Genomic DNA, 25,519 nt, shown 5'->3' on the forward strand with positions numbered 1-25,519 from the left:
TTTGTTCTTGCCATAAGTTGCTTCAATGTACAAAATGTGGTCAGATAAGAACAGAATAAAAATTGAGGACAAGCAACAAGAAAACAATTACAATACTACTGCTAGAGGTATGCTCTGGCTACTTTGACAGCTTGAGGGAGGCCCCTAATGAAGGCAGTGAGGGTTAAAGAAAACTTCCTGAAGGAGCTTATGAGTGAGCTGAACACTGAAAGATAGATGAGGTGTTAATTCAAGAAGATATGAGGGTGAGAAAATGTTCCAGGCAATAAATAAAAGCAGGTTTAAGTTAACACAGAGGTGAAAGAAGCAGGTGTATACAGAGAACTGCAATGCAAATGGTTTGCTTCTGCCAGAAAAGAAGTCATTTTGGGAGTGGCAAGACTTGACACCAAAGAGGTACTTTAGATGACATTAAGGACTTTGGAATCTGGCCTAAAAGCATGATTGGAAATATGAGAACAGTTAGGAATTTACTATAATAATCCAGGGAAGAAAAGATGACCCCCACAAATGATGACCCCTACAAATGATGACCCCTGTCAATTTCCACACATCAGCCATCTTTAATTACTAACACAATTCCTAAAATTGATTAGGAAATAACCCAAATCCCATCCTCAACGCATCTCCTTACCAACATTAACCTCTACAACATCATCATTGAAAAATGGGGTCAATTGCCAATAGGAATGAAAGGAATGAATCAATGTTCTTTGGCCAAAAACTTAAGAATCCTGATTTCTAGATTTTCCACTCTCCTTTGTATCTGATATTATCTGGACTTACTGGCAGCTCTAATAGGAAAGACTAAGAAAGTGTAATAGTTATTCATCTTACTCTAGACAAGCAACAAGACTCTGTTATGATTTTATTTCTTCAATTGTTCCAATCACAGTTTCTAATACAGAAATAAAACTATTCAGCATCTCGGTTCTTGCTTCATTTTGTTTCACAGAGATCTGCATTTCTGAGTTTCCAGGCTCCAATAGCAGTTCTGTTAAGAACAGACAGCCAGTATCATCCTGAGCACTGAGGTATGCTTTCCATGGCCGAGACCCAGCCCTACTCATTGCGATGGTCTGGATGTTTACTACTTGAAGAGCCATCTGGAGGGTGTCAGGTTGGAATTCTCCCCGCCAAGGCAACACTTGCTGATGAGCAACTTTGAGGCTAAGCCAAGTTTTCTCAAAATAATCAGCAGTAAGCTGGTGATTGGGGACTAGCATGAGGGCTCCAGAATCAGGGAGTTCTTGTACCCTCTCCTTGTTCTCTTCAGGAATCAAGGGTCCTAAAAGAGACAGAAAACTTGTGTGAAAGATGTTCTTAATCTGTAGGAGCTAAGTTTTTTATCCAAATTCCCAAATGTACACAATGTGACTTTTATCTTTGGACAAACGGCTGAAATAACCAGTGATGAACCTCTTTCTTGCTCACAAATGCTTCAAATTCAGGCAACAGTCTGAGGTTTAGTGCTAAGATACTCTACTTTCCACCAATCATTGAAAAGGTAAAGATTTATCATGACAAGATTTAAGGTAAGGGCTGTTTTTACCTGATGCGGCAAAGGATGAAGTTTTAGGAAGCTCTGGGCCACAACGCTCTGCCCCCTGGCATTTAGAGATAGTTGCCCAGTGGGCTTTGCCATACACTGGCACCAGTGTGTTGAAGTCTGAGGCCCAGCTATTCACAGGTCTTTCTGCCGGATCCTCCAAAAGTCCAAGAGTAGGGTCAGATTTAGGGCTACACAGAATCCGCTTAACTTCATCAATGCCAACTAAGAGGAGGCGATAATAGAAGAGACCTCGGTCCCGTACAGCCATATCTTTTTCTTCCTCTGAGGTAAGACAACAGATTGACTTCATTAAAAACAAAACCATTTTCCTCCTACTCTTGTGCCAACCATAACAGGAGAAAAAAATGAAGGAGAGAGAAAAACCTAGGAAGCATTCACATTTTCTTCTCGGGTCCCAGACGTGACTCACCAAACAATGAAAGCTATTAAGAATTTTTACTATGGGTCATGGCAAATACTATTTCCTTCTGAAAAACCCACCTATGCAGTAATACAACAAACGTCCTAGCATGTCCTGGCACTCAGCAGGTCGGGAGAGGAAAAGGCGCAGCAAAGCAGTGAGCAGCTCCATCTTAACAGCTGGAAATGTTTCCGACTTCACATTCTCAACAAAGTCCTCTAACACATAAGGAGCATTAGGAATTCTTTCCCCATGGACACCAAGTAGCCAAATAAGTGCTTGCTTCCCCTAGAGAATAAAGGAATAAGAGCAAGTGCTCAACACTTGACTGTCTAAAACACAGGAGATAATAGACAGCCACTGGTTTTGCTTTTCGCTTAGTGCCAGCAGAAAAGGTATAATCTTTAGTTTACTTCATTTAATTTACTGATTCCCCCTACTATACTCTCTACAACAAATAGGAATGAAATTCTAATACACAAGAGGAAACTCAAAACTTTCATAGCCTATGTTGGATTAAGCAGTAAATAAGGTTTCCTCAGGTTTGGGGCCTTTGGCCCAATTGGGTTTTAGTGTTTCAGTGGAAGCTGCTCAAAGAATTTCTCTAAATTTTTCACAAAAATGGTTACTAACCTAGAGTGCACATCAGAGTCATCTGTGAAGCTTCTTAAAAATGTATCTGTCAGCCGGGCATGGTGGCTTACGTCTGTAATCCCAGCACTTTGGGAGGCCGAGGAGGGTGGATCACCTGAGGTCAGGAGTTCGAGACCAGCCTGGCCAATATGGTGAAACCTGTCTCTATTAAAAATACAAAAATTAGCCAGGCGTGGTGGTGCACACCTGTAGTTCCAACTACTCGGGAGCCTGAGGCAGGAGAATTGCTTGAAACCAGGAGGCGGAAGTTGCAGTGAGCTAAGATGGCATTACTGCACTCCAGCCTGGGCAACAGAGCTAGACTCTATCTCAAAAAAAAAAAAAAAAAAAGATTATCTGTCTAGGTCCAACACCCCTGAATATTTAAGTCAGTAGACCTGTGATTACGTCCAAATCTTTGTAAAAATTTCACAAATGATTATAATTTTCATTCTAGCTAAAAACTCCATGGTCTAAATCTCTGACTCAAAACTGCTCAAGAGAGGCAGAGCACAGTGGCTTATGCCTATAATCCTAGCTCTTTGGGATGCTGAGGTGGGTGATCACTTGAAGCTAGGAATTCTAGACCAGCCTAGACAACATAGCAAAACCCTCTCTACTAAAAATACAAAAATTAGCTGGGCGTGGTGGTGCACACCTGTAATCCCAGCTACTCTACTCAGGAGGCTGAGGCAAGAGAATCACTTGAGTTTGGGAGGTAGAGGTTGCAGTGGGCCGAGATCGCGACACTGCACTCCAGCCTGGGCAACTCTATCTCAAGCAAAGCAAAACAAAACAAAACAGAACTGTTCAAGAGAACAATGGTATCAGAGTTTTGTAACAAAAACTGTCAGATAAATCTTGTTTTTATAATGTATATGCCATCTATATCCAAAAGAGAATCTAAGGTGGCAATCAATTTGAAGAGTGTCCACTTCAAACACAGGGTAGAGAGAATAATTAGATTCCATTTCAAAGGGCAGGGTTTCAAGCATTCTCCCTCTACCTAGAAGTAAAGGAGAATTATAGTCTACCTCACTATCTTGAATGTTCTCTTCACAGCCGGGCAGGGCCTGACACACAGCTTCAGTACACTGAGGACACAACCAAACCAGGTCTCGGAAAGTCTGCACCACCACTACAATACAGGCCAGGGTACAAGAGCACAGGATTAGAGCCTCCAGGTAGGCAGGAATCTTAAGAACAGTCATGTATTCAGACTCATGGTTCTGGCTGGATTTCTATAAAATGGGTTTTGGAGGTGTGGTCAATGGTTATCTAAGAAATGTAATGAAATGAGCAATAATTTCTTGAATGCATATTGCTCTTATCAGATTGACATGAGGATAAATGAACTAATGTATGAAAAAGCACTTTGTAAAACGTAAAGCCGTATGCAAATGTGGGGTAGTATTGCTGTTGAATGAAACACTAAAGACGGTATAAATGGAACCACCAGGCTTGGGAAAATGATAACACAAGCGAGGTGCCTAGGGTTCAAAATTGAAGAAGACATGCAGGACTGGCTCTTGCAGGAACCTAAGAGTGAGTGCCTTCTTAAATTTTGCATCCTAAGCATCTTGCTTGACTTACCCTAGTCCCAACCCTGGAAGCCACTGCCTATGGCATACTGCCATAAAACAAAAAGAGAAGTAAAGATGGTGAAATATCAAGCAAGGTCATCCTAGTAGCCTTCATTATCTATATACAGCCTTATAGACTCATGGCAGCCTGAAGACTCAATATCCTATTAGATCTATAGACTTTATGCTTCTCTAACAGCAACAGATGATGATGCAAGGAAAAGTTCAAATCTCTATATTACTCATTCAACAACAAACATGTTTTGAGCAACTACTATAGGCCAGGCACCTGACAAAAAAAAACAAAAATCCTAAAAAGGCAGGCATTACCTGTGGTGATGTGCTCTTGTCGAAGACCCAGCAACTCTGTTAAAATCTGAACACATTGATCTGTGTAAGTCCTGGCAATGCCACCTACAAAAGAAGGGAAAGCAGAGAAAACTGCTAAGTGAAATATTAGCACCTCAATCTAAAATCATCTCCCACCAGTGAAAGACGAAAGAAACAGAATTATCTAAAAAAAAAAAAAAAGAAAAAAATTCACTCCTTACTTGATGAACTAAGAATGTAAGTTTGCTATAAAGGGAACTTTGGTAAAAATCATTTTTTCTCACTAGAAAACTGAAAGCTCATAGCAAAACAATTCCCCATTAAACAAGGTTGAAAACTTATAGTAACAAAGGTATTTACATGGCAGCCAGATATAAGGTACCCTTTTTGTTGCAGCACACCCGCAATGGAGCATTTTTGTGGGGGACACTTGACAGCAGTCTCCTAAGGATTTCTTGTCTCCTCTTTGCTCCCTCTTCTCTGCCCCTAAAATAACCATGCTTTATTCCAAATATGAGGGTTGCTCCTCCTCCTGTACTTGAAATCCTTCAAAACTTGGCTCAACAGCTGTTTTCAGTTTTTGAGTCACTCCAGCCTTTCAAATTCCAGACAGGGTACTATGAAAAAGTCTGTAAGATTTAGGAATTATTCTGTGTTGGTCTACATTCAGCACCGTATATAGCCCATAGCAGAAGCTCAATAAATGACTGGTGGATTAACATAGGACTTTGAGTCAGGAAAGCTGGATTTCAGTCCCATTTCTAAAACTATATGCCCTTTTGGCAATTTGATAACTGTTTTTGTGCCTGAGTTTCTTCATCTTTAAAATGAAGTTAATGACATTTGTCTACTTTTCTTGACTGTCTCACGATACTGTGGTAAGATGATGTATAGGAAAGCATTTTGGATAGAAGACAACAACAATTTTAAGTATTGCAGTTTGTGTTACCTGTATTCTCCAGCCTGGAAGATACAGCAACACCACTCTTGACCAAAAAAAAACCAAAAAACAAAAAAAACTCTCTTCCCCCGTGTTTGTAGTCACTGACCCAATTATTTAGTGCATAGTACTTTGCTTCTGAAGCAAGATTCATGCCCTTTGCTCTCTATGGTTCCTCTAACCACAGTTTTCTTGCTGGCTGGTCTAGGTTCTCAAGAAGGAAAAGGAGCAGACACCTACCTATGGCAAAGATGGCAGCCTGTGCAAAGTCCGCAGACACATCCGTGCAGTACCCTCGAAGCTCCTCTAGCACCTGCTGCACATTCTCATCGTTCACCAGCTCACACAGCACCTCCACTTTCTGTAGTTTGATGTAGTGGGGCTCCGAGTAGGAGCAAAAAAACTTTTTGTATTGGCTGCTAAAGTGACCTGGTAAACTATGCAAGATCTGGCGTACATGACAAAGAGCAACAAAACAGAGCTCACGGCTCTCTGAAGAACAGGCAGCTAGCAAAGGTCCCTTGACCCGCACAAGGACATCAGTTTGTACGTGGGGAAACTTTTTTGCCAAGATCAGAAAAAGTTTGGTAGCTCCCATCACCACACCTGGGCTACTGCTCTTGAGGAAACTATCCAACAGATTGAGAATGTCAAATAGTTCTTCCTCACTGCGGGGTTGGTAGCGTAGCAGAAAGTTCAATACTTCAGCCTGGCCCCATTGGTCCAGTTTTGACATTCTATCCAAAAAAGAAAACAAAAGAGCTATTTTAGCAACAAAATTAGGACCATTTCCATGCCACTGCCATATGACCAGGTGGTTGTTCATCATAGCAAAGGGAGAATTCTTAAAAATAGGCTGTGCTATAATTAAGTCACTTTTCATGTACTATTTAAAGTTTACACAAAAAAGGCTTAAAATTCCAAGATGAGTTGTTAATACAAATGCACACTCATCTAAGACCAAAGACATGATCAGCATACACTGGGTCCAGGTTCCTTACATTTTAAGACACTATAAATGGCGTAGTTTGGGGGACATGACTAGAGAAGGGTAGAACCTATTCCCACAGTATATTTCTATTTCCCTATATCAATAAGGGAAAGTAAGGCAAATAAAAGAAATTCTCTCAGTGAAATGTGAGGGAGTTAATAGTGGTTAACTGGCCGGGCGCGGTGGCTCACGTCTGTAATCCCAGCACTTTGGGAGGCTGAGGCGGGCGGATCACCTGAGGTCAGAAGTTTGGGACCAGCCTGACCAACATGGTGAAACCCCGTCTCTACTAAAAATACAAAATTAGCCGGGCGTGGTGGCGCATGCCTATAATCCCAGCTACTCGGGAGGCTGAGGCAGGAGAATTGCTTGAACCCAGGAGGCGGAGGTTGTGGTAAGCCGAGATAGCGCCATTGCACTCCGGCTTAGACAACAAGAGCAAAACTCCGTCTCAAATAATAATAATAATAATGGTTAACTTTCTTTTCTACCCCACATAAGTTGTTCAATACTTTAATACATCAACAAGATCCCACAAGGTAGCAGATCTCATAATAAAAAGAGTGCTGAGGCATCCAAACCGATTTAAGAGATGGTGAGCAATGGGCTTATTGATGACAACGCCTCCTTCCTGTTTCAGAATTTCCTCTAGAGACCTCAAGCAGTTCACAACTACAATTGGATCCTGGTCACGCAGCAAACTGTATAATTCATTTACCAGGGCACCATCTATAAAAAAGAACAAAGTTCTTAGATAAAGAAGGAAAGCTTCAGAGTAACAGGGATGTAGCCAGAGTAATAGCTCCAGGTAGACAAAGTTGAACTTCTCTGCTACAAAAATGACAAAGGCCACACTAAAGTGCAAGGCAAAAAAAAACTGCCATGTCCAGACTGTTCTAAGCAGCTAATACAAAGGATCTCACTGGGGGCCCAGAGAAAGGACTTCTCATCTCCAGAAGATACCAAGCCCTGCATCCTACTTAAAGAGATATGTACAGAACTGGGGCCACATTATTATTTTCTACCAAAGCCACACAATCTTTTATAAAGTTATACATAATGGAGGCACATTGACCATGATGGATTACACTGAACTTACCTACTTCAGAGTCTCCATGAAGATTATGCATCTTGGCACATCCAAGGACTGCCACTCTCCTGACATATGAAGCCTTATCCCGCAGACCATTGAGAATAGGCTGTTGTATATACTCCTGCACACCAGGCATCCTAAGCAACACATCCTGGAGTTAGCCAGATTCTGAAATACTAATTTTGACATACATCAGCCCCTGTTCACCTAACAGACGGTTTAGTAGATGCTGCACCCATCAGATCATGAAGAATTGCAGAAAGCCTCTACCAAGCTTAAAAAGCCATATTTTGACTTTTCTGGTTTTTTCTTGTTTTTTTCAAGATGGGGTCTCACTTTGTCACCCAGTGGCCCCATCATAGCTCACTGCTGCCTCGAATTCCCAGGCCCAAGCCATCCTCCTGCCTCAGCCTTCCTAGTAGCTGAGACTACAGGTGCATGTCACCATGCCCATTTAATTTTTTGTAGATATAGGCTCTCACCATCTTGCCCAGCTGGTCTCAATTTCCTGGGCTCAAGCAATCTTCCTGTCTAAGCCTCCCAAAGTGCTGGGTCTACAGGCATGAGCCACTGTGCCCAGCCTAATTTGACTTTTCATTTGGAATAATGATGCACAGCCAGCAAAAAAAGATATATAATTGTTTAGAGATATTTAACCAAAACTGAGGACTATTTTACTCAGAGTGAGAATCAAAAACTCCCTCTAATAAAATTATATGATACAGGTTATTAAGCCAAAGCAGTGGCTGAAAATCTGAGTTCAGGGTACAATAATGTTTTCCCCAGTATTAAGGAGCTCAAATAAATTATCCTCTTTAAAAACCTACCCTGTGATCACTTGAATTCATCAGCCATTTAGGACCAGACAGAGAAGAGGGTACTCACCTGAGGCTACACATGCTCCGTAACGCCAGCCCTCGCACCATTGGATTGGGGTCTGAGCAGTCTTTGCACAGCGTATTGATGGCCAGGAGAGCCAGATCTGGTTTCAGGGGAGCATATGTGCACATGTACAGATAAACCAACTTCTTCTGGACAATATCTACAGTGGCACTGGCCTTCACCATTTCCATAAAAACACCAGACATGTCCAAGCCTTGAGTCATGTACCTGAACAACGCACATGACAGAAGGAAGTAAAATGCAAAATCCCCAACTTACAATGGAGGGAGTTTTACTCACATATCTCCTGATTACCCAACTAGATTGTGATCTCTTAGAGGGTAGCAGCCAGGATTACCTTGTCTATTATATCACACAATACTTCATACCATAGGCCTACAATAAACATTCTTCTTCTATTCATTCAACAAACACTTATTATTATTTTTGAGACAGAGTCTTGCTCTGTTACCCAGGCTAGAGTGCAGTGGCACAATCTCGGCTCATTATAAGCTCTGCTTCCCAGGTTCAAGCGATTCTCCTGCCTCAGCCTCCCGAGTAGCTGGGACTACAGGTGCGTGCCACCACGCCCGGCTAATTTTTGTATTTTTAGTAGAGACGGGGTTTCTCCATGTTGGCCAGGCTGGTCTTGAACTCCTGACTGCAGGTGATCCATCCGCCTTGGCCTCCCAAAGTGCTGGGATTACCAGCGTGAGCCACCGCACCCAGCCTCAACAAACACTTATTGAATCCCTAGTACTTTGGTGAAATTCAACTTTTACATCCAGGGATATGTTCTTGGGACATAATCTTGAAGAAGGTGTGGTCTCAAACCTCTAGGAACTTCAAATCTATTAATGAGCCAGATGAGAATACCGTTAATTACAGTATGATAGATAAATATTTAAACAGAAGTATTGTACAAGGTGTAGAGGGGATTCAGAGGTCTGACACTGGCAGGAAGTCAGAAAATGTTTCTTCACAGAGGAAGTAATACTTAGCTGAATGAGCAGGAGCTCACTAGGCAGATGTAATAGCAAGGTAAAGATACATGCTATGAGGTACGTAGACATGAGCAGGAGCGGCACACATTTTTTTAAGAGTCTGTAGGTAGTTGAATTAACAGCTTGTTCTTGGGTGCTGTGATAAGTTTGGACTTTATTGTTTCTCAAACTGGTCTCCTACTGGAATCAGCTGAAATGTTTATTAAAAATACAGATTCCTGGGTTCCCTCCCACCCTATTGAAATCAGAATCAACCCCCGGACTGGATGACAAAAAGCACCCCAAGGGATTTTTGTGCATAGTAAAGTTTGTGAACCATAGCTGTAGGCAAGAGTTATGTGTTCAGGTATGTATAATGGAAAAATTCTGTCTCAAATGAGGCAAAGTGGCCTACTAGTAAGCTGCTGCAATTGCTTTGTTGATGAAGGCCTGGACCAGAACAACAATGCTAATAAACAAGAGAGGATGGATATTTAGAATTATGAATTCAAACCATCTGACATAAGAAGTGAGGGATCAGGTGTCCTCAAGGTTGGCTCCCACGCATAGTCGGCTGCTGGTGGCATTCATCAACACAAATGTAAGCTGAACAGGTTTGAGGAAGACGGAAGAATGTCTGGGCTATTTCGGACATACTTTTGATAAACCACGCACGTGGAAATGCCAAGCAGGCAGTGGGATACGTGGGTCTGAAGCTAAAAAAGGAAGTCTGTACCAGCAATATTATAGATCCAGGAGTCACCAGTAATTGCTCAAGCCCATGATATGGAGGAAACTACCCAGCTGAGTAAAAGATGCTGCAGAGGGGAGACTGACATGGTACTCCAAAGCAGCAGGACGAAGACCGAACCATATAACTGCCACGTGTGAAAGCTAATTTACCCTTTCAGAGAGACTGGGGCTAGTGAGCCCTGATGGGGATTGCAAAGGGAGCAGTTAGCACGCGAAGGGAGTTAGGTGATACCTAATCACTCGCTGGATGACATTCCGGTAGCGCAGCCTATCAGCTTGAATGTGAGGATTGCACAGAGCCTTCTTCAGCTCCTTCACCACGTCCTCGGAGCCAAGGTACGGCATCTTCCTAACAGTCACAGGGCAGCTCCCACAGCTCCCACGGTAACTCGCGGGCTCCTTCTCGTCCTGATGTGGGAGCCTGAGTAAAGGAAATATGAGTCAGTGAAAATACAAAAGGCGAGATCTCGCCTCAGACTCGGCTTCCGTAGGGCCGGCACGCTGGCCCTGACACACTTCCACGCCCTCCGCGACACCGCGAGCCCCACCCTAGGCTCTTCAGGCCCTACCATCGGCCGGCAGGCCGTTCGCCCCGCCCACAGATCGCTCCCGCTACTTCTAGGCCCTCCGCCGGATTTCCAGCGCCGCGTCCGACTGACCGCAGACCCCTCCCTCTCCAGTTCCAGCCTTAATTGCGCCTCCACGCCGTTCTCATCGCGGATAGGCCCAATCTTGCTTTCTGCGGAAGTCCCGCCCCCTTGTCAAGAGACCAAACAGAAGCGCGCTGCCGGTCTCCCCGCGAGCGAGCGCTAAGCGTAGTCCCGACTCCGACCAGGATGCCCTTCCCCCAACCTCTCACTCTCCAGGCGCAGCTGCGCGGCTCCCTCTGGTGGAGCTGCGGCGGGCAATCGGAAATCGGCTACTTTGGCCTGTCTCCTCCCTGCAGCGCGCGCTTTGAGTGCCCGGCTCGGCCTCCGCTCCCGCGCGTTTGGGAGTGTCCAGCGCCCTCCGCGATTTGGGCTCCAGCGGGCACGGTCACTTCCTTTTTCTGCCCACTCTGGTAACTTATTCCTCTGCTGGGCTCTTTCCCTTAGGGTCTCTGGCCCTGTTCTTGCCCCAGCATGACTTTTATCGGGACGCCGTTGTGGAAGCCTCACGCAGGAGCCCTGCCCCCGTGGAGAAGATCCCACTGGTGACTCCAACCCTACCACGATGAATGGGGTCCTGATCCCCCATACGCCCATCGCAGTGGACTTCTGGAGCCTGCGCCGGGCTGGCACCTCACGTCTCTTCTTCTTGTCTCACATGCACTCGGACCACACCGTGGGCCTGTCTAGCACCTGGGCCCGGCCCCTCTACTGCTCCCCAATTACAGCCCACCTCTTGCATCGTCACCTACAGGTATGGGGCTGGAGTCGGTCTCCGAGAGCTGGTCCAGGCATCTGGGTTGGGACTTCAACCTCTTATTCTTGGAGTCATAGAATGGGGGCCACGAAGACTGATTTGGAAGTTGTTTGAACCCAAAAATGCATCTTTAACCCGGAATAGGAACGTGTTTTCGAAGTGACCAACTTGAGATAGTTAGCCGTAAGTTGAGAAGATATTTTAGTCCAGCCAAGGAAACTATTCCTACCTTTATACGTAAGCTAGGCCGATGTTTCCCAAACTTGCCTTTTTTTTTTTTTTTTTTTTTTGAGACAGAGTCTCGCTCTGTTGCCCAGGCTGGAGTGCAGTGGCGCAATCTCGGCTCACTGCAGCCTCCGCCTCCCGGGTTCAAGCGATTCTCCTGTCTCGGCCTCCTGAATAGCTGAGATTACAGGCGCACGCCACCACGCCCAGCTAATTTTTTGTATTTTTTGTGGAGACGGGGTTTCACCATGTTGGCCAGGCTGTTCTCTAACTCCTGACCTTAAGTGATCCGCCCGCCTCAGCCTCCCCAAGTGCTGGGATTACAAGCGTGAGCCATCACGCCCCGCCTAAACTTGCCTCATCTTAAGAATCCACCTAATGTGCTGGGTGGTTTTCCAGCTCTCTCCCCACCCCACCCTTAAGTCTCCAAGAGATTAAGATCAGGAGTAAGTTTGGGAATTGCTGACTAGACTGTTTGCTGAACTCTTTTTTTTTGAGATGGAGTCTCGCTCTGTCGCCCAGGCTGGAGTGCAGTGGCGCAAACTCGGCTCACTGCAAGCTCCGTCTCCAGGGTTCACGCCATTCTCCTGCCTCAGCCTGCCGAGTAGCTGGGACTACAGGCGCCCGCCACCACGCCCAGCTAATTTTTTTTGTATTTTTTAGTAGAGATGGAGTTTCACCGTGTTAGCCAGGATGGTCTCGATCTACTGACCTCGTGATCCACCCGCCTCAGCCTCCCAAAGTGCTGGGATTACAGGCGTGAGCCACCACGCCCGGCCAGCTGAACTCTTAAGTTGTACAAAGGGTGGGATGGGGAGTAGAAGGAGGAAGGGCAGATTGCTTGGGAATCCCCATTACAGCTTCTGCTCCCTGTGGCTCAGGATTTGGTCAGCTTTCCTGATTCATGTAAGGGATAGTCCCTGACCCGGGGAGGTAACAGGGAGGGGAGTCAGTGGTCACTGGGATGACTAACTGTTTTCTCAGGTATCTAAGCAATGGATCCAAGCCCTGGAGGTTGGTGAGAGCCATGTATTACCCCTAGATGAAATTGGACAAGAGACCATGACCGTAACCCTCCTCGATGCCAATCACTGTCCTGGTTCTGTCATGTTTCTCTTTGAAGGATATTTTGGAACCATCCTCTACACAGGTGGGCCTCTCAAGGAATCCCAGTGACTTCTCCAGACTAGATGTTACTTTTTTTTTTCTTTTTTTTTTTTAATGTATAGACTGGGGCCTCGCAGTGTTGCCGAGGCTGGTCTCAAACTCCTGACCTCAAACGATCCTCCCGCTTCAGCCTCCGCAGTAGCTAGGATTATTGGCACAAGCCACCACACCTGGCAGACTTTTCTTGAGCAGCCTTAACTCAATAGAAGGCTGGAGGCCTTCTAACTTCATCACCTATGAGCATAGTGACCCCATCTCAACTGATTTCCCACTCTTTTTTTTTTTTTTTCTTTTTGAGACGGAGTTTCACTTTTGTCACCCAGGCTGGAGTGCAGTGGCGTGATGGTGGCTCACTGCAACCTCTGCCTTCTGGGTTCAAGTGATTCTCTTGCCTCAGCCTCCCAAGTAGCTGGGATGATAGGCGCCCGCCACCACGCCCAGCTAATTTTCATATTTTTAGTAGAGACGGGGGTTTCACCATGTCGGCCAGGCTGGTCTCGAACTCCTGACCTCAGGTGATCCACCTGGCTCGGCCCCCCAAAGTGCTGGGATTACAGGTGTGAGCCACTGCGCCTGGCTGATTTCCCACTCTTTAAGGGTCCGAACCTTGTGAAGAGTAATTGAAAAACAGGAGTAGGATGGAGACATTACAACAAAGAAACCATGCAGCTATACTGCCTAGTTCAGTGCCAGGCTACATAATAGTTTTTTCACAGACTAGTAAGCAAACACCTGTCTATTGTTGGAGGTGGGAGAGGCTTGTCTTCTATTCTTTTGTCTCTGACCTTCTGCCCCCATGTACATATTCTTCCAGGTGATTTTCGATACACACCATCCATGCTAAAGGAGCCAGCCCTGACACTGGGGAAACAGATCCATACTTTATACCTAGACAACACCAATTGCAACCCAGCCCTGGTTCTTCCTTCCCGACAAGAAGCTGCCCACCAGATTGTCCAGCTCATTCGAAAACACCCACAACATAACATAAAGATTGGTGAGTTGTTTCCTTTCAGTTTCCTGTCACCTGTAGATAGTGAACTAGATTCTTTAAGGATTCTCACATCTTTCAGATCTTTGTGCAGTTCTCACTTTCTCCTACACTGACCACCTTATTTAAAATTGCAACCTGGTTAGATGTGGTGGCTCATGCCTATAATCCCAGCACTTTGGGAGGCCAAGATGGGAGGGTCATTTGAGCCCAGGCGTTTGAGACCAGCTTGGGCAACATGGCAAGACCCTGTCTCTACAAAAAATTTAAAAATAAGTTGGGCATGATGGTGCGTGCCTGTGGTCCCAGCTACACAGGAGGATTGCCTGGGTCCAGTAGGAGGTCAAGGTTGCAGTGAGCCATGTAAGTGCCATTGCACTCCAGCCTGGATGACAGAGCAAGACCCTGTCTCAATAAATGAATGAATGAATGAAATAAGTAAAACTGCAACTTGCCCACCATCCCTATTCCCAACTCCTGATCACCTATACCAATTCATTTTTTTCATTTTTTTATAGCACTCATATACTATGTATATTTTTAAATATGCTATTGCTTACTTGTCTATCACGCACTTCCTCTGGCCCACGCACATACGCGCGCGCGCGCGCACACACACACACACACGAGCATAAACTCCTTAAGAGCATCACTGGAAATGGGAAGAGACTTTGTGTGTTTGTGGAACAGAGAAGCAGCAGTCGGTATGACAGGCACACAGTGGGCAAGGAGGCTGAAAAGGCAAGAGGGGCTGAAGTGCTGTTAAGCCATTTTGGACTTGATCCTAAACCCAACCAAGAGCTATTGAAGGATTTTAAGTAGAAGAGGGACAATATGTACTCATCACCTTGCAATATATTCTATAATTTATGTATTTATTGGACTTTTTATTGTCTGATTCCCCCTGCTAGAATGTGAATTCCACTATGGCAGGCTCTGTTTTATTATGGGTGTATCACAAATGCCTACACTAATGCCTGACACAGAAGCATTCAATATGAATGAATGAAATTTATCAGAACATAGATATTTAAGTGAGCGTTGTGCTTTAAATTAAGTATACTGAAAAAACAGGTTTGTGCTTGTTCTACTGATTATAAATAGTATAAAACATTGTTGAGGACTCTTTCTTGGAGTTGCCATTTGGAATAGTTTATGAAAATACATTTTTGTTTTATAAAATAAATAAATGTAATAGATTTGGTTCTAAATTACTTTTTTGGTTGTTTCCAAATTTGTGAGTCTACAAAAGGACAAAGACTTGCCACCATTATAAATATTTGAAAAGGACATGTCTCAACTCTGAAAGGAGTTTCAAAATGAGACTAAACAAAGGCATTGAAAAAATTATATACCTTCCAGGGTGACTACCAAATTGATTGAGAAATATCCTCTACTCTCAGGATTGCTTAACTACTTATAAAGACCTAACCATTCTTAATATTTTAATGCAGAATTTTCTCAAAAAAGCAAAGCTGGCTAGGAGGATGCTATAGTAAGCCTTAATTAATTTTGCAAATATGTAATAAGCCTCTACTCACTAAGTACCAAGTATCCAATAGGCAGTGGGGATATAAAGATGAATAAAATATAGTCTCTGACTTGGAGGGCTCACAGTCTGGTAGGGAAGGACCTGTGGGGAGGTGGAAGTGGGAATATATATAGAGAGAAGAAAAATCAGCTCCATTTGTGCCCAAGGAGTGAGATTTTGAACCATAATCAGGAATAAAGTGGATATAAATAATATATACTTCTTTTTAAGGCGTTCACAATCTGGTTGTGTATTTGAAACTTCTTCAGAAAAAGTCTGAGAACAGCTATTAAACAACATCTCCCATATCTGTTACCATAACCATTACCCAAATTAATGTCTCCATTTCTTTCTCTGTAAGTACTATTTGGGCCCTTCAATTGAAACTTCCACTCCAGCTTCTTCTCATCCTGGCAGTCAAATAATATTATTACCATATTTTTCTTTTTAAAGCCCTGCTCTGAGCATATTATTCTTATGATTAGAATTAGCCATTTTCTTGCTTCACACTCAGTGGCTCCCCTTCACTTACACAATGAAGTCCGAGCTTCTTAGCGGTACATATAAGACGCTCTATTATATGGCCCTTGCTTGCCTCTCTGGTATCATTTCTTATCAATTCCTTCTTTATTTTAGTAACAGCAAACTAACCCCTCTTAAAATGTTTTCCACTATACCCTTTCTACCCTTTCCTTGCCAGGTTAACCTTGCCCATCCTTTAAGATTTAGCCTAACTTTCCCTAACTCCATCACCTGTTAGATACAATACTGTATACTTTTTTTGTTTTTTTTTTTAAGAGACAGGGTCTCACTCTGTTGCCCAGGCTGGAGGGTAGTGGCATGATCACAGCTCACTGCAGCCTGGACCTCCCGGACTCAAGTGATCCTCCCGCGTCGGCTTCCTGTGTACCAGGAACTATAGGCGTGCACCAACATGCTTATTTGTTTATTTTTGTAGAGTCAGGGTCTTGCCAGGTTGCCCAGGTTGGTCTTGAACTCCTGGTGGGCTCAAGCAATCCTCCTGCCTCCGCCTCCTAAAATTGTAGGCTTACAGGTGTGAGCCACAGTGCCCGGGCTGTACACATACCTTTAACGTTGCTCTTAACTGTGGTTTTTCTGGGTCTCCTTGTAGATTGTACTTCTTGAGGACTGACGGTTTTCTTTATTAGTTTTCATGGTGCCTGAAACTTGCTAGATGCTCTCTTTTATTGAACTAAATGAATGAGTGGATTCTGTGTCATTCCCCTTCATATGTCTTAGCTCAAATGCCACCTCTTCCTTGACATTCTCCCTGGATTTCTCCATGAATTATATCTATTTTTGTTAAACATTTTGTTGATTTATTAGGATTTTCCAATAGCTTAATTTTCTTCCTTCTCTTACTTTCCCCAATACATTGAACATTATTTAGGACTCTACAGCCTGGGAAAGGAATCACTGCTGGAGCAGCTGGCCCTGGAGTTTCAGACCTGGGTGGTATTGAGTCCTCGGCGGCTGGAGTTGGTACAGCTACTGGGCCTGGCAGATGTGTTCACAGTGGAGGAGAAGGCTGGCCGCATCCATGCTGTAGACCATATGGAGATCTGCCATTCCAACATGCTGCGTTGGAACCAGACCCACCCTACCATTGCTATCCTTCCCACAAGCCGAAAAATCCACAGCTCCCACCCTGATATCCACGTCATCCCTTACTCTGACCATTCCTCCTACTCCGAGCTTCGTGCCTTTGTCGCAGCACTGAAGCCTTGCCAGGTGGTGCCCATTGTCAGTCGGCGGCCCTGTGGAGGCTTTCAGGACAGTCTGAGCCCCAGGATCTCTGTGCCCCTGATTCCGGACTCTGTACAGCAATACATGAGTTCTTCCTCTAGAAAACCAAGCCTTCTCTGGCTGTTAGAAAGGAGGCTAAAGAGGCCGAGAACCCAAGGTGTTGTGTTTGAATCCCCTGAGGAAAGTGCTGATCAATCTCAAGCTGACAGAGACTCAAAGAAGGCCAAGAAAGAGAAACTTTCTCCCTGGCCTGCAGACCTTGAAAAGCAGCCTTCCCACCATCCTTTGCGGATCAAGAAGCAATTGTTCCCAGATCTCTATAGCAAAGAATGGAACAAGGCAGTGCCTTTCTGTGAGTCTCAAAAGAGGGTGACTATGTTGACGGCCCCATTGGGATTTTCAGTACACTTAAGGTCTACAGATGAGGAGTTTATTTCTCTAAAAACCAGGGAGGAAATTGGTTTAGGGTCTGCCTTGGTACCCATGGGAGATGATGTTGGAGGTCCAGAAGCCACAGGGAATCAGAGTGCCTGGATGGGCCATGGTTCTCCCCTGTCCCACAGCAGCAAGGGCACCCCTCTTCTAGCTACTGAATTCAGGGGTCTAGCACTCAAATATCTTCTGACTCCAGTGAACTTTTTCCAGGCAGGGTATTCTTCCAGGAGCTTTGACCAGCAAGTGGAAAAATACCATAAACCCTGCTGAAGACAGGAGAGTACAGAATGACAACATTGAGCCCACACTGCAGTTTTGAAGATAGTAACTGATGGCTGGTGGGAAAGAGTTTGTTTTTGGGGCCTGCTTTTCTATCTTTACAAGACTCTTATGGGCCCACCATGGAGCAGCACTTCCCAAAACTTGTTCACTGGGGTCCTCGTGCCTATGGAATCCTTCTTTTTATAATTATGTTTAAGAAATACTTTTTTTATAAAATCTTTGGAGTATGCGTGAGCAAATTAAAAGTTGTTTGAAGTCCTACAGTAACTTAATCTGTTTAACCTTGTTTAACCCAGTATTTCTCAAACTTTTGTGAACATGCAGTCCTCTTATGTGGGTACAGAAAGAGGTAAAGAGTCTGAATCAAAAAGGACCAGGTTATTCCTGTTGCTGTTTTGTGGTGTCATGAGCCATTCACCATGTCCCCTTCTCCCTCTTCTCAGATCAAAATCCCTAGGGAGTTCTATTTTTAAAATTATGAACTATGGCGCTGCATGCTTCAGTCCTGAACGTCACTGACTTGCTGTGACCTCCATCCAAATAATTTTCCTGTCTCTGCCTCTGGGAGGGAACAGGAAGCGATGAAGAGGTCTTGGAGCAGTAGTGAAAATTCTACCTCTATGTCCTTCATGAGGATGTGCAGTATCCCAGTATCACTGGGATCCATGTGGAACAGAGCCAGCTGGGGGGCTGGGCAGCTCTCTCCAAGGCAGTACCTAGAACCCAGCTGAACAACAAGGCTTTGGGTGTGAAGGGACTCCCCGGCCTGGAGACCCTATTTGGCTGAAACAGTTACAAAATATCAAATGTGTTGTCAGATATTCCTCCAATTGTTCACATAGCTGGGATATTTGTTGCTCCCCTCACCCGTTGGATTATGTAGGGAGCCAGAGCACACAGCCTGTTTGTTTCAGTATCCGAGGAAGAGACCAAGGAGCCAGCTGGCAGGAAGGGGTGGGGGTGTGCAGTCTGCCCTGTCCTTCTGCTCATAACCTGACAAAATCCCAAACTAGTAAGCAGGATAGCTGATACCACGGCTATGAGGGAGTAGGCTCTGAGAGGGCACAGACTTGTGGAGCTGGGCATCTGGATCAAAACTACTTTGGGATGGAACCTCGAGCCCTAGCAATGAAGAAGGTTCCATTTCTTGTCCAGGGGATTTAAAAGAGTTTTCTGCTTTGAGAGAGAAATAGAGAGTTTAGAAAGCAATTGCTCTTGGGGAAAGCTGTACACAGCTCTGTTTTGTCAATGACCTTTGTTGTAAGTCTCCCAACGTCCTATTAGGAGCCACAGCAGGTGAGGCATTTGGTGCAGCAGGAAACATGGGGACTGCCTAGGCTCGAATCTGTGGCACCCTGAGCAATTACTTAAAATGTGGAGCCTAGTTCCTCATCTGTAAGATGGACTTGAGATTCCTACCTCTCATGATTACTATGGAGATCAAATAATTGGTAAAATTCTCCTAGCTCAGTGACTGCCACAGGATGGGTCTTTCAGATTTTGGTTCTCTTTAGCTTCTGGTTCTTGAAAGAAATTAATCTGTATATAACATAAGAAACTTTGAAAGTCAAAAAAAAAAAAATTTAATTCCTCGTAGATTGATTTGCTGTCTTTTAGTTTTTTTTCTATGCATGTAGATGTATTAAATATGTAAATGTTTTTCAAAGTTGAGGTAATATTGTATACAATTTTATAGCCTACATTTTAATTTCTTGATATCTTAAGCATTTCACTTATTAGATATTGTTCAAAAATGTCATTTTTAATATTTGTATAATACCCTATCATGTGAGTATACCTTAACTAAGCCATTCCCATATTCAACATTTTGTGTACTGTTTTTCTAATTACATATATTACAATGAACAACCTTATGCATATATTTTGCATTTTTATTTCCTTAAAGTAAATTACTGGAGTTAGATTATAGTTTTAAGTTCTTGATACCAATTGTGCTGAATTGCCCTCCAGAAAGGTTTCCTGACCATCTTTTCTGCAGACAGGATAGCATTAAAATACCTTGAAGACTCATTAGTTTAAATGAGATCACAAGAACGGTACATGTTAACACATGGAAAATCATCTCATGTGTTAACTTAATAAATAGCTACTAAACTGTGTGGGCAAATTTAGCTGGACTTCCTCTAGCATCCTCTAGCTGTCTGACTTCTATGCGGCTAAAGGTGGCTGGGAGAGATAAGGTAGTTCTCAGTACAGGGGTTCCCATATTGGCGTTATCTTCTAGCAACAAGGGAGCCCGTCAACTCTTGGCACATGCTGTGTCACACCTGTTCCTTGAAGTGGGTTCTATATGCGTTCAGATAGGGGAGGGGAAGCAAAAGACTTTGAGGAATTTAGTTGTTGGTAGCATGTTTGCATTTGTTTGTTTGTTTGGCTTTTTTTTGGAGACAGGTTTTAGCTCTGTCACTCAGGCTGGAGTGCAGTGGCACAGCCATAACTCACTGCAGCCTCGACCTCCCAGGCTCAAGAGATTCTCCCACCTGAGCCTCTTGAGTACCTGGGACTATAGGCATGCACCACCATGCCCAACTAATTTTTTTTTTTTTTTTTTGTAGAGATGAGGTTTCACTATGTTGCCCAGGCTGGTCTTGGTGTTGAACTCCTGGCCTCAAGTGATCCCCCCTACCTTGGCCTCCCAAAGTGCTGAGATTACAGGCATGAGCCCCTGTGCCCAGCCGTGTTTGTGTTTTCATAATGGGAAAATTCCATACTATTCTAAAGGAAAAAATGTCTGCCTTCTTATACTAGAGATTAGCAGTTGTTTGATTTTCTAATAGTCCCTCATATAAAAATGCTGCATTGCATATACTTTACATAGCCAATTTAAATTATTTTTAGAATCTAAAGATGATCCTATAGATGTATGAAGATCTTGCAATTAGGCTTGAAGGTGCTGGGAAAAAGGAGGTTCCCTAGAGATCCATTAGTTATTTAATGGATGATCTGTGGGAGAACTTGTACTTTTCCACAAGGTGACTGACAATGGCTTAAGTCCCCTTACAGAAAAAAAATCTGCCTGGCTGGTGTTGGGAGACCATCTCTTACTCTTGACCCAGATTGCCCTTTGTGGTAGGAAACAGATGAGTGACTCCACTTGTTCTTTTCTTTTTCTTTCTTTCTTTCTTTTCTTTTTTTTTTTTTTTTTTTTTTGAGGAGTCTCACTCTGTTGCCCAGGCTGGATGCAATGGCACTATCTTGGCTCACCATAACCTCTGCCTCCTGGGTTCAATTCTCTTGCTTCAGCCTCCCAAGTAGCTGCGATTACAGGCGTGCACTGCCACACCTGGCTAATTTTTGTATTTTTAGTAGAGATGGGGTTTCACCATGTTGGCCAGGCTGGTCTCGAACTCCTGACCTCAGGTGATCTGCCCACCTAGGCCTCCCAAAGTGCAGGGATCACAGGTGTGAGCCACCGTGCCCAGCCCAGCCCATGTGCATATATTTTTGATGTTACCATCAGTGAGCACCTGTCAGTGTATTAGCTGCCTCCCACCCCTCATGCTCCTCAGCCACCACCAACCACCACAAGCTGTTTTGTCTTAGACTCATGGTGCTTTCCCTTTTCTCTTCCCCAGGGGATCCCACCTATACCTGAACAGAATGATGCTGCTCTCCCTTATAAACATCTGAGTCTAACAGCTGCCTGTGAGGGATTCTCAGAATGGTTAAGCTTGTCTTTATCTCGACCACAATGCCTACCCTTCATTTAGCTCTACCCTTCCATCTTGACAGTCTCATTCCTGGGTAACTTTGTCTTCTTTGAACATAGCCTTGACCTACTGGATCACAAAAAGCTCCCAGGATTCTGGGCTTGGTTCTTCTGGATAAATAGCTTATTGAATCATCTTTCAATCACACAAAATTTCTGGCTAGCCTTGGGTTCGCCTGTGTCTTACATTATTTACACTATTGTATTATGGCTATCTTACCAGTCCTGTCTCCTCTGGTTAATTTATAACAACTTTGGAGAGTGTGGGATGAAAAATTTGTCCCCTGTGCTATTCCATCCTCAATGTGCTCATTGAAATGTGTGTTTTTGAGGAGCAAAGGAAATTGGGTTAAGCTCACTCACCCTACTAATTAGGCTTTGTGGAGACAAAGCACCAGAGCGAGAGCAGATGCCTGCTGTTTAGGGAGTCAGGGATACAAAGTTTGGAGAAAACATGTCTTCAGGAGGAAAGGAAAGCTTTGATCAGCTGAATTTCTTCAAATTCCCACCCATCTTCCAGGCTCATACCATCTGCTTTCTAATTTCCCTCTCAATGGTGGGATAAAAATCCTTCAATCACCTCTTACTAAGAACATTTTCTCTGCTCATACACATTCAAGAACCCATACTATTCAGAACATTTTAGGTCCACATGATACAAGGCCCAACCTATCCTTCCAGCCTTATCTCCCAGGATTCTCCCAATGCTCACGACAGTAGGCTATAGTGGAAAAGATGGATTTTCAAGTTAGATGTCTTGGGTTGGAATAGTGATCCTGTGACTTACTAGCTGTGTATATAATCTCTAGCAGTTACTCAGCTTTCCAGCTTAAAGTTTCTTTTTGTAGGGTGGGAATAATAATGCCTACCTCATAGGGTTTGGAGGAGAATGAAATAGAATAAAGCAACTAAAGCACTTCATAAGAGTATCCAATACATTAAAAAAAAAAAAAAAGAAAAGAAAAGAAAAAGTTTTTGCCTTTGGCTGGGTGCAGTGGCTCATGCCTGTAATCCCAGCACTTTGGGAGGCCAAGGTGGGCAGATCACCTGAGGTCAGGAGTTCAAGACCAGCATGGCCAATATAGTGAAACCCCAACTCTACTAAAAATACAACAGTTAGCCGGGAGTGGTGGCATGTGCCTGTCATTCCGGCTACTTGGGAGGCTAAGGCAGGAGAATTGCTTGAACCAGGGAGGCAGGTTGCAGTGAGCCGAGATCACACCACTGCACTCTGGCATGGGCAACAGAGCAAGACCCTATCGCAGAAAAAAAAAAATGTTTGGCCTTAAACTCCCTGACATACCTTAAATCCTGTTTACAGAGGAGTGACTGACATGTCCAGTGCATGCCCTGGATAGTGCCATTGGCTAATCCTACCTTTCAGGCCCAGAAAAATCTGAGAGATTGGCTGATGAAGGTACTTCCTGGGGGAGAGGTTCCTGGAGTCAAGTCTAACCAAAAGGGCAGTTACCTGAAGCATCCAAGGATGCATTTGTACAGATGGAAAAAGAGTAGGGTGAAATCATGATAAGCTTCAGATGCTGTGCTGAGTAAATTTAACTGTAAAATCCTAAGGCAAAGCCAAAACACCTCAGAAGAACAAGTAGTTAATCAGAGGCTCAGAGAATCCAAAGAGGTGTGCAGAGCAGAGCAGTCTGGGCTGTGCCTTTCAAAACATTGTGGGTAAACTAAGGGCCAGATACTATGCTTGGTCTGGTTCTAGATTCTTCTGCCACACCAGCTGTATAAACCAACAACCTTGGATCAGTCCTGGAATTCTCCTTTTCAACTCCTACAGAAGGAAGGCAGAGCCACTGGAGAAAAGAACCATACAACTGGTATCACTACAGACTTCAGCCTCTGGTATTTTCAGAGCTGCTTCTCATCTCTTTAAGTCCTTGATCCACCTCCTCTCCCGTGTACATCAGTGGTTATGACAAAGCTTTATGACTCAAACTCTTACAACATATGAAGCCCTAGGAAGACACCTTTGACCATCAAGGATACCAAGCTGCAACACCCTGGGGCAACTTCCCTGGACCATAAGAACAGGTCTGGTCACCCAGCCTCACCCTAAAGGTGGCAGAATGAATCCCCCATACCCTGTTTAAACCCCAGTCATTGTCAGGAGTTCAAGTCTTTAAGGCTGGATTCTCAGCCTTCCCTCCCCTCTTTCACTAGGCTCTCAAGTCTCCTGCTCTGTGATCAGCAAATTCCTCTATGTCCTCAGCATCTTTTCTGAAAGTATCCATCACCCTCCTTGCCTAAATTGAAGACTGGCTCTCCTCTGAGCACACTGCTTTCCAGCCAGCTTCTCACATAGAGGCTCTTTTTCTCTCCCCCCACCTCAAGGTAAGAAGGTGACATTGATGTTCTCCTTATTCTCCTTGCTGCCTCCTAACCATTATTGCCATTTCTTCCTGTGACCATCTCTCCTCCCATGAAGTGCATACTATCTAGCTATACCATCCCCTCCTTCCCATCCTCACTTATCAAGACTTGAGTCATTGACTCACAGCCTTCTCCTCCTTCACAACCCTGTCATCATTCTGGATGATTTCAACACCCTGGCCATTCAGCTTCCTTGACCTCATCTTCAAAGACCTTATTCTCCCTCTACCTCACCACCCTGTCATTACCAGAAATTGTACTACATCTGAAACCTCAATTTTAAACTTTTTCTCCCGGCTTATTTGCTCAAGTGCATCTGTGGGACTGACAACGAAATGAGACCTGAGTGATGAGCCAGCCAGGTGAAGACCTGGTGGGGAGGTCTAATTTAAAAATTGTTTTTGTAGAGACAAGGTCTCACTATGTTGCCGAGAGTAGGGAATAGGTAGAGGGTTCAGGCAGAATCAGCCCCTGGGATAGGATGGGAATGAGCTTTGTGCCTAAGGAACATGAAGAAGTGAGTGTAAAGAAATGCAAATCAAAACCACAATGTGGTACCATCTTACACCAGTCAGAATGGCTATTATTAAGAAGTCGAAATGGTCAGGTGCAGGTGGCTCACACCTGTGATCCCAGCACTTTGGGAGCCCAAGGCAGAAGGATCACGAGGTTAGGAGTTCGAGACCAGCCTGGCCAAAATAGTGAAACCCCGTCTCTACTAAAAATACAAAAAATAGCCAGGCACGGCGGCGGGCGCCTGTAGTCCCAGCTACTCGGGAGGGTGAGGCAGGAGAATTGCTTGAATTTGGGAGGCAGAGGTCGCAGTGAGCTGAGATCGGGCCACACTGCACTCCAGCCTGGACAACAGAGCAAGACTCCGTCTCAAAAAAAAAAATAGTCAAAAAACAACAGACGCTGGTGAGGCTGCAGAGAAAAGGGAACGCTTATACACTGTTGGTGGGAATGTAAATTAGTTCATCCACTGTGGAAAACAGTTTGGAGATTTCTGAAAGAAAAGAGAACTACTATTTGACCCAGCAATCCCATTCTGGGCATATATTCAAAGGAAAATAAATCATCCTACTAAAAACACACCTGCACTCATCTGTCCATCCCAGCACTATTCACAATAGCAAAGACATGGAAGCAACCTAGGTGCCCATCAACAGTGGATTGGTTAATGGTAACTTGTGATGTGTAAAATAAAAAAATAAAATAACCCAGTGGATTCGATAAAGAATATGTGGTACATATATGCCAGGGAATACTATGCAGCCATACAAAGAAAGAAATCATGTCCTTTGCAGCAACAACGATGCAGCTGGAGGCCATTATCCTAAGCAAATTAACACGGCAACAGAAAATAAAATACTGCATGCTTTCATTTATAAGTGGAAGCTAGACATTGGGTGGTCACAGACAGAAAGATAGCAAT

The 25,519-nt window shown here is 44.2% G+C and overlaps 2 protein-coding genes across 5 annotated transcripts; one reads left to right on the plus strand and one right to left on the minus strand.

Moving 5' to 3' along the window:
- Positions 1-855: 855 nt before the first annotated feature.
- On the minus strand, positions 856-10,924 carry AP4B1 (adaptor related protein complex 4 subunit beta 1). 3 transcript variants are annotated; one of them, XM_004026375.5, is made up of 11 exons: positions 10,731-10,924; positions 10,394-10,582; positions 8,429-8,653; positions 7,550-7,680; positions 7,032-7,179; positions 5,700-6,196; positions 4,520-4,603; positions 3,641-3,744; positions 2,054-2,261; positions 1,553-1,834; positions 856-1,288 (listed from the first exon to the last, which is right to left on the minus strand). In XM_004026375.5, the coding sequence occupies exons 2-11, from the start codon at positions 10,504-10,506 to the stop codon at positions 861-863; spliced, it is 2,220 nt and encodes a 739-aa protein (XP_004026424.5). In that variant the 5' UTR covers positions 10,507-10,582; positions 10,731-10,924; the 3' UTR covers positions 856-860. The 3 variants fall into 3 exon arrangements, with proteins under 3 accessions (XP_004026424.5, XP_055212331.2, XP_018876197.4); XM_055356356.2 differs by lacking the exon at positions 8,429-8,653 and having other exon boundaries at positions 10,821-10,883; XM_019020652.4 differs by lacking the exon at positions 8,429-8,653 and having other exon boundaries at positions 10,731-10,830.
- On the plus strand, positions 10,914-19,837 carry DCLRE1B (DNA cross-link repair 1B). Of its 2 annotated transcripts, XM_004026377.4 has the most exons (4): positions 10,914-11,562; positions 12,775-12,940; positions 13,772-13,954; positions 16,891-19,837. In XM_004026377.4, exons 1-4 carry the CDS (start codon positions 11,374-11,376, stop codon positions 17,949-17,951), a joined length of 1,599 nt encoding a protein of 532 aa, XP_004026426.1. In that variant the 5' UTR covers positions 10,914-11,373; the 3' UTR covers positions 17,952-19,837. The 2 variants fall into 2 exon arrangements, with proteins under 2 accessions (XP_004026426.1, XP_018876229.1); XM_019020684.4 differs by lacking the exon at positions 12,775-12,940 and having other exon boundaries at positions 11,441-11,562.
- Positions 19,838-25,519: the final 5,682 nt, after the last annotated feature.

The sequence above is a fragment of the Gorilla gorilla genome, chromosome 1, assembly GCF_029281585.2.
Source record: "Gorilla gorilla gorilla isolate KB3781 chromosome 1, NHGRI_mGorGor1-v2.1_pri, whole genome shotgun sequence".
NCBI lineage: Eukaryota > Metazoa > Chordata > Mammalia > Primates > Hominidae > Gorilla > Gorilla gorilla.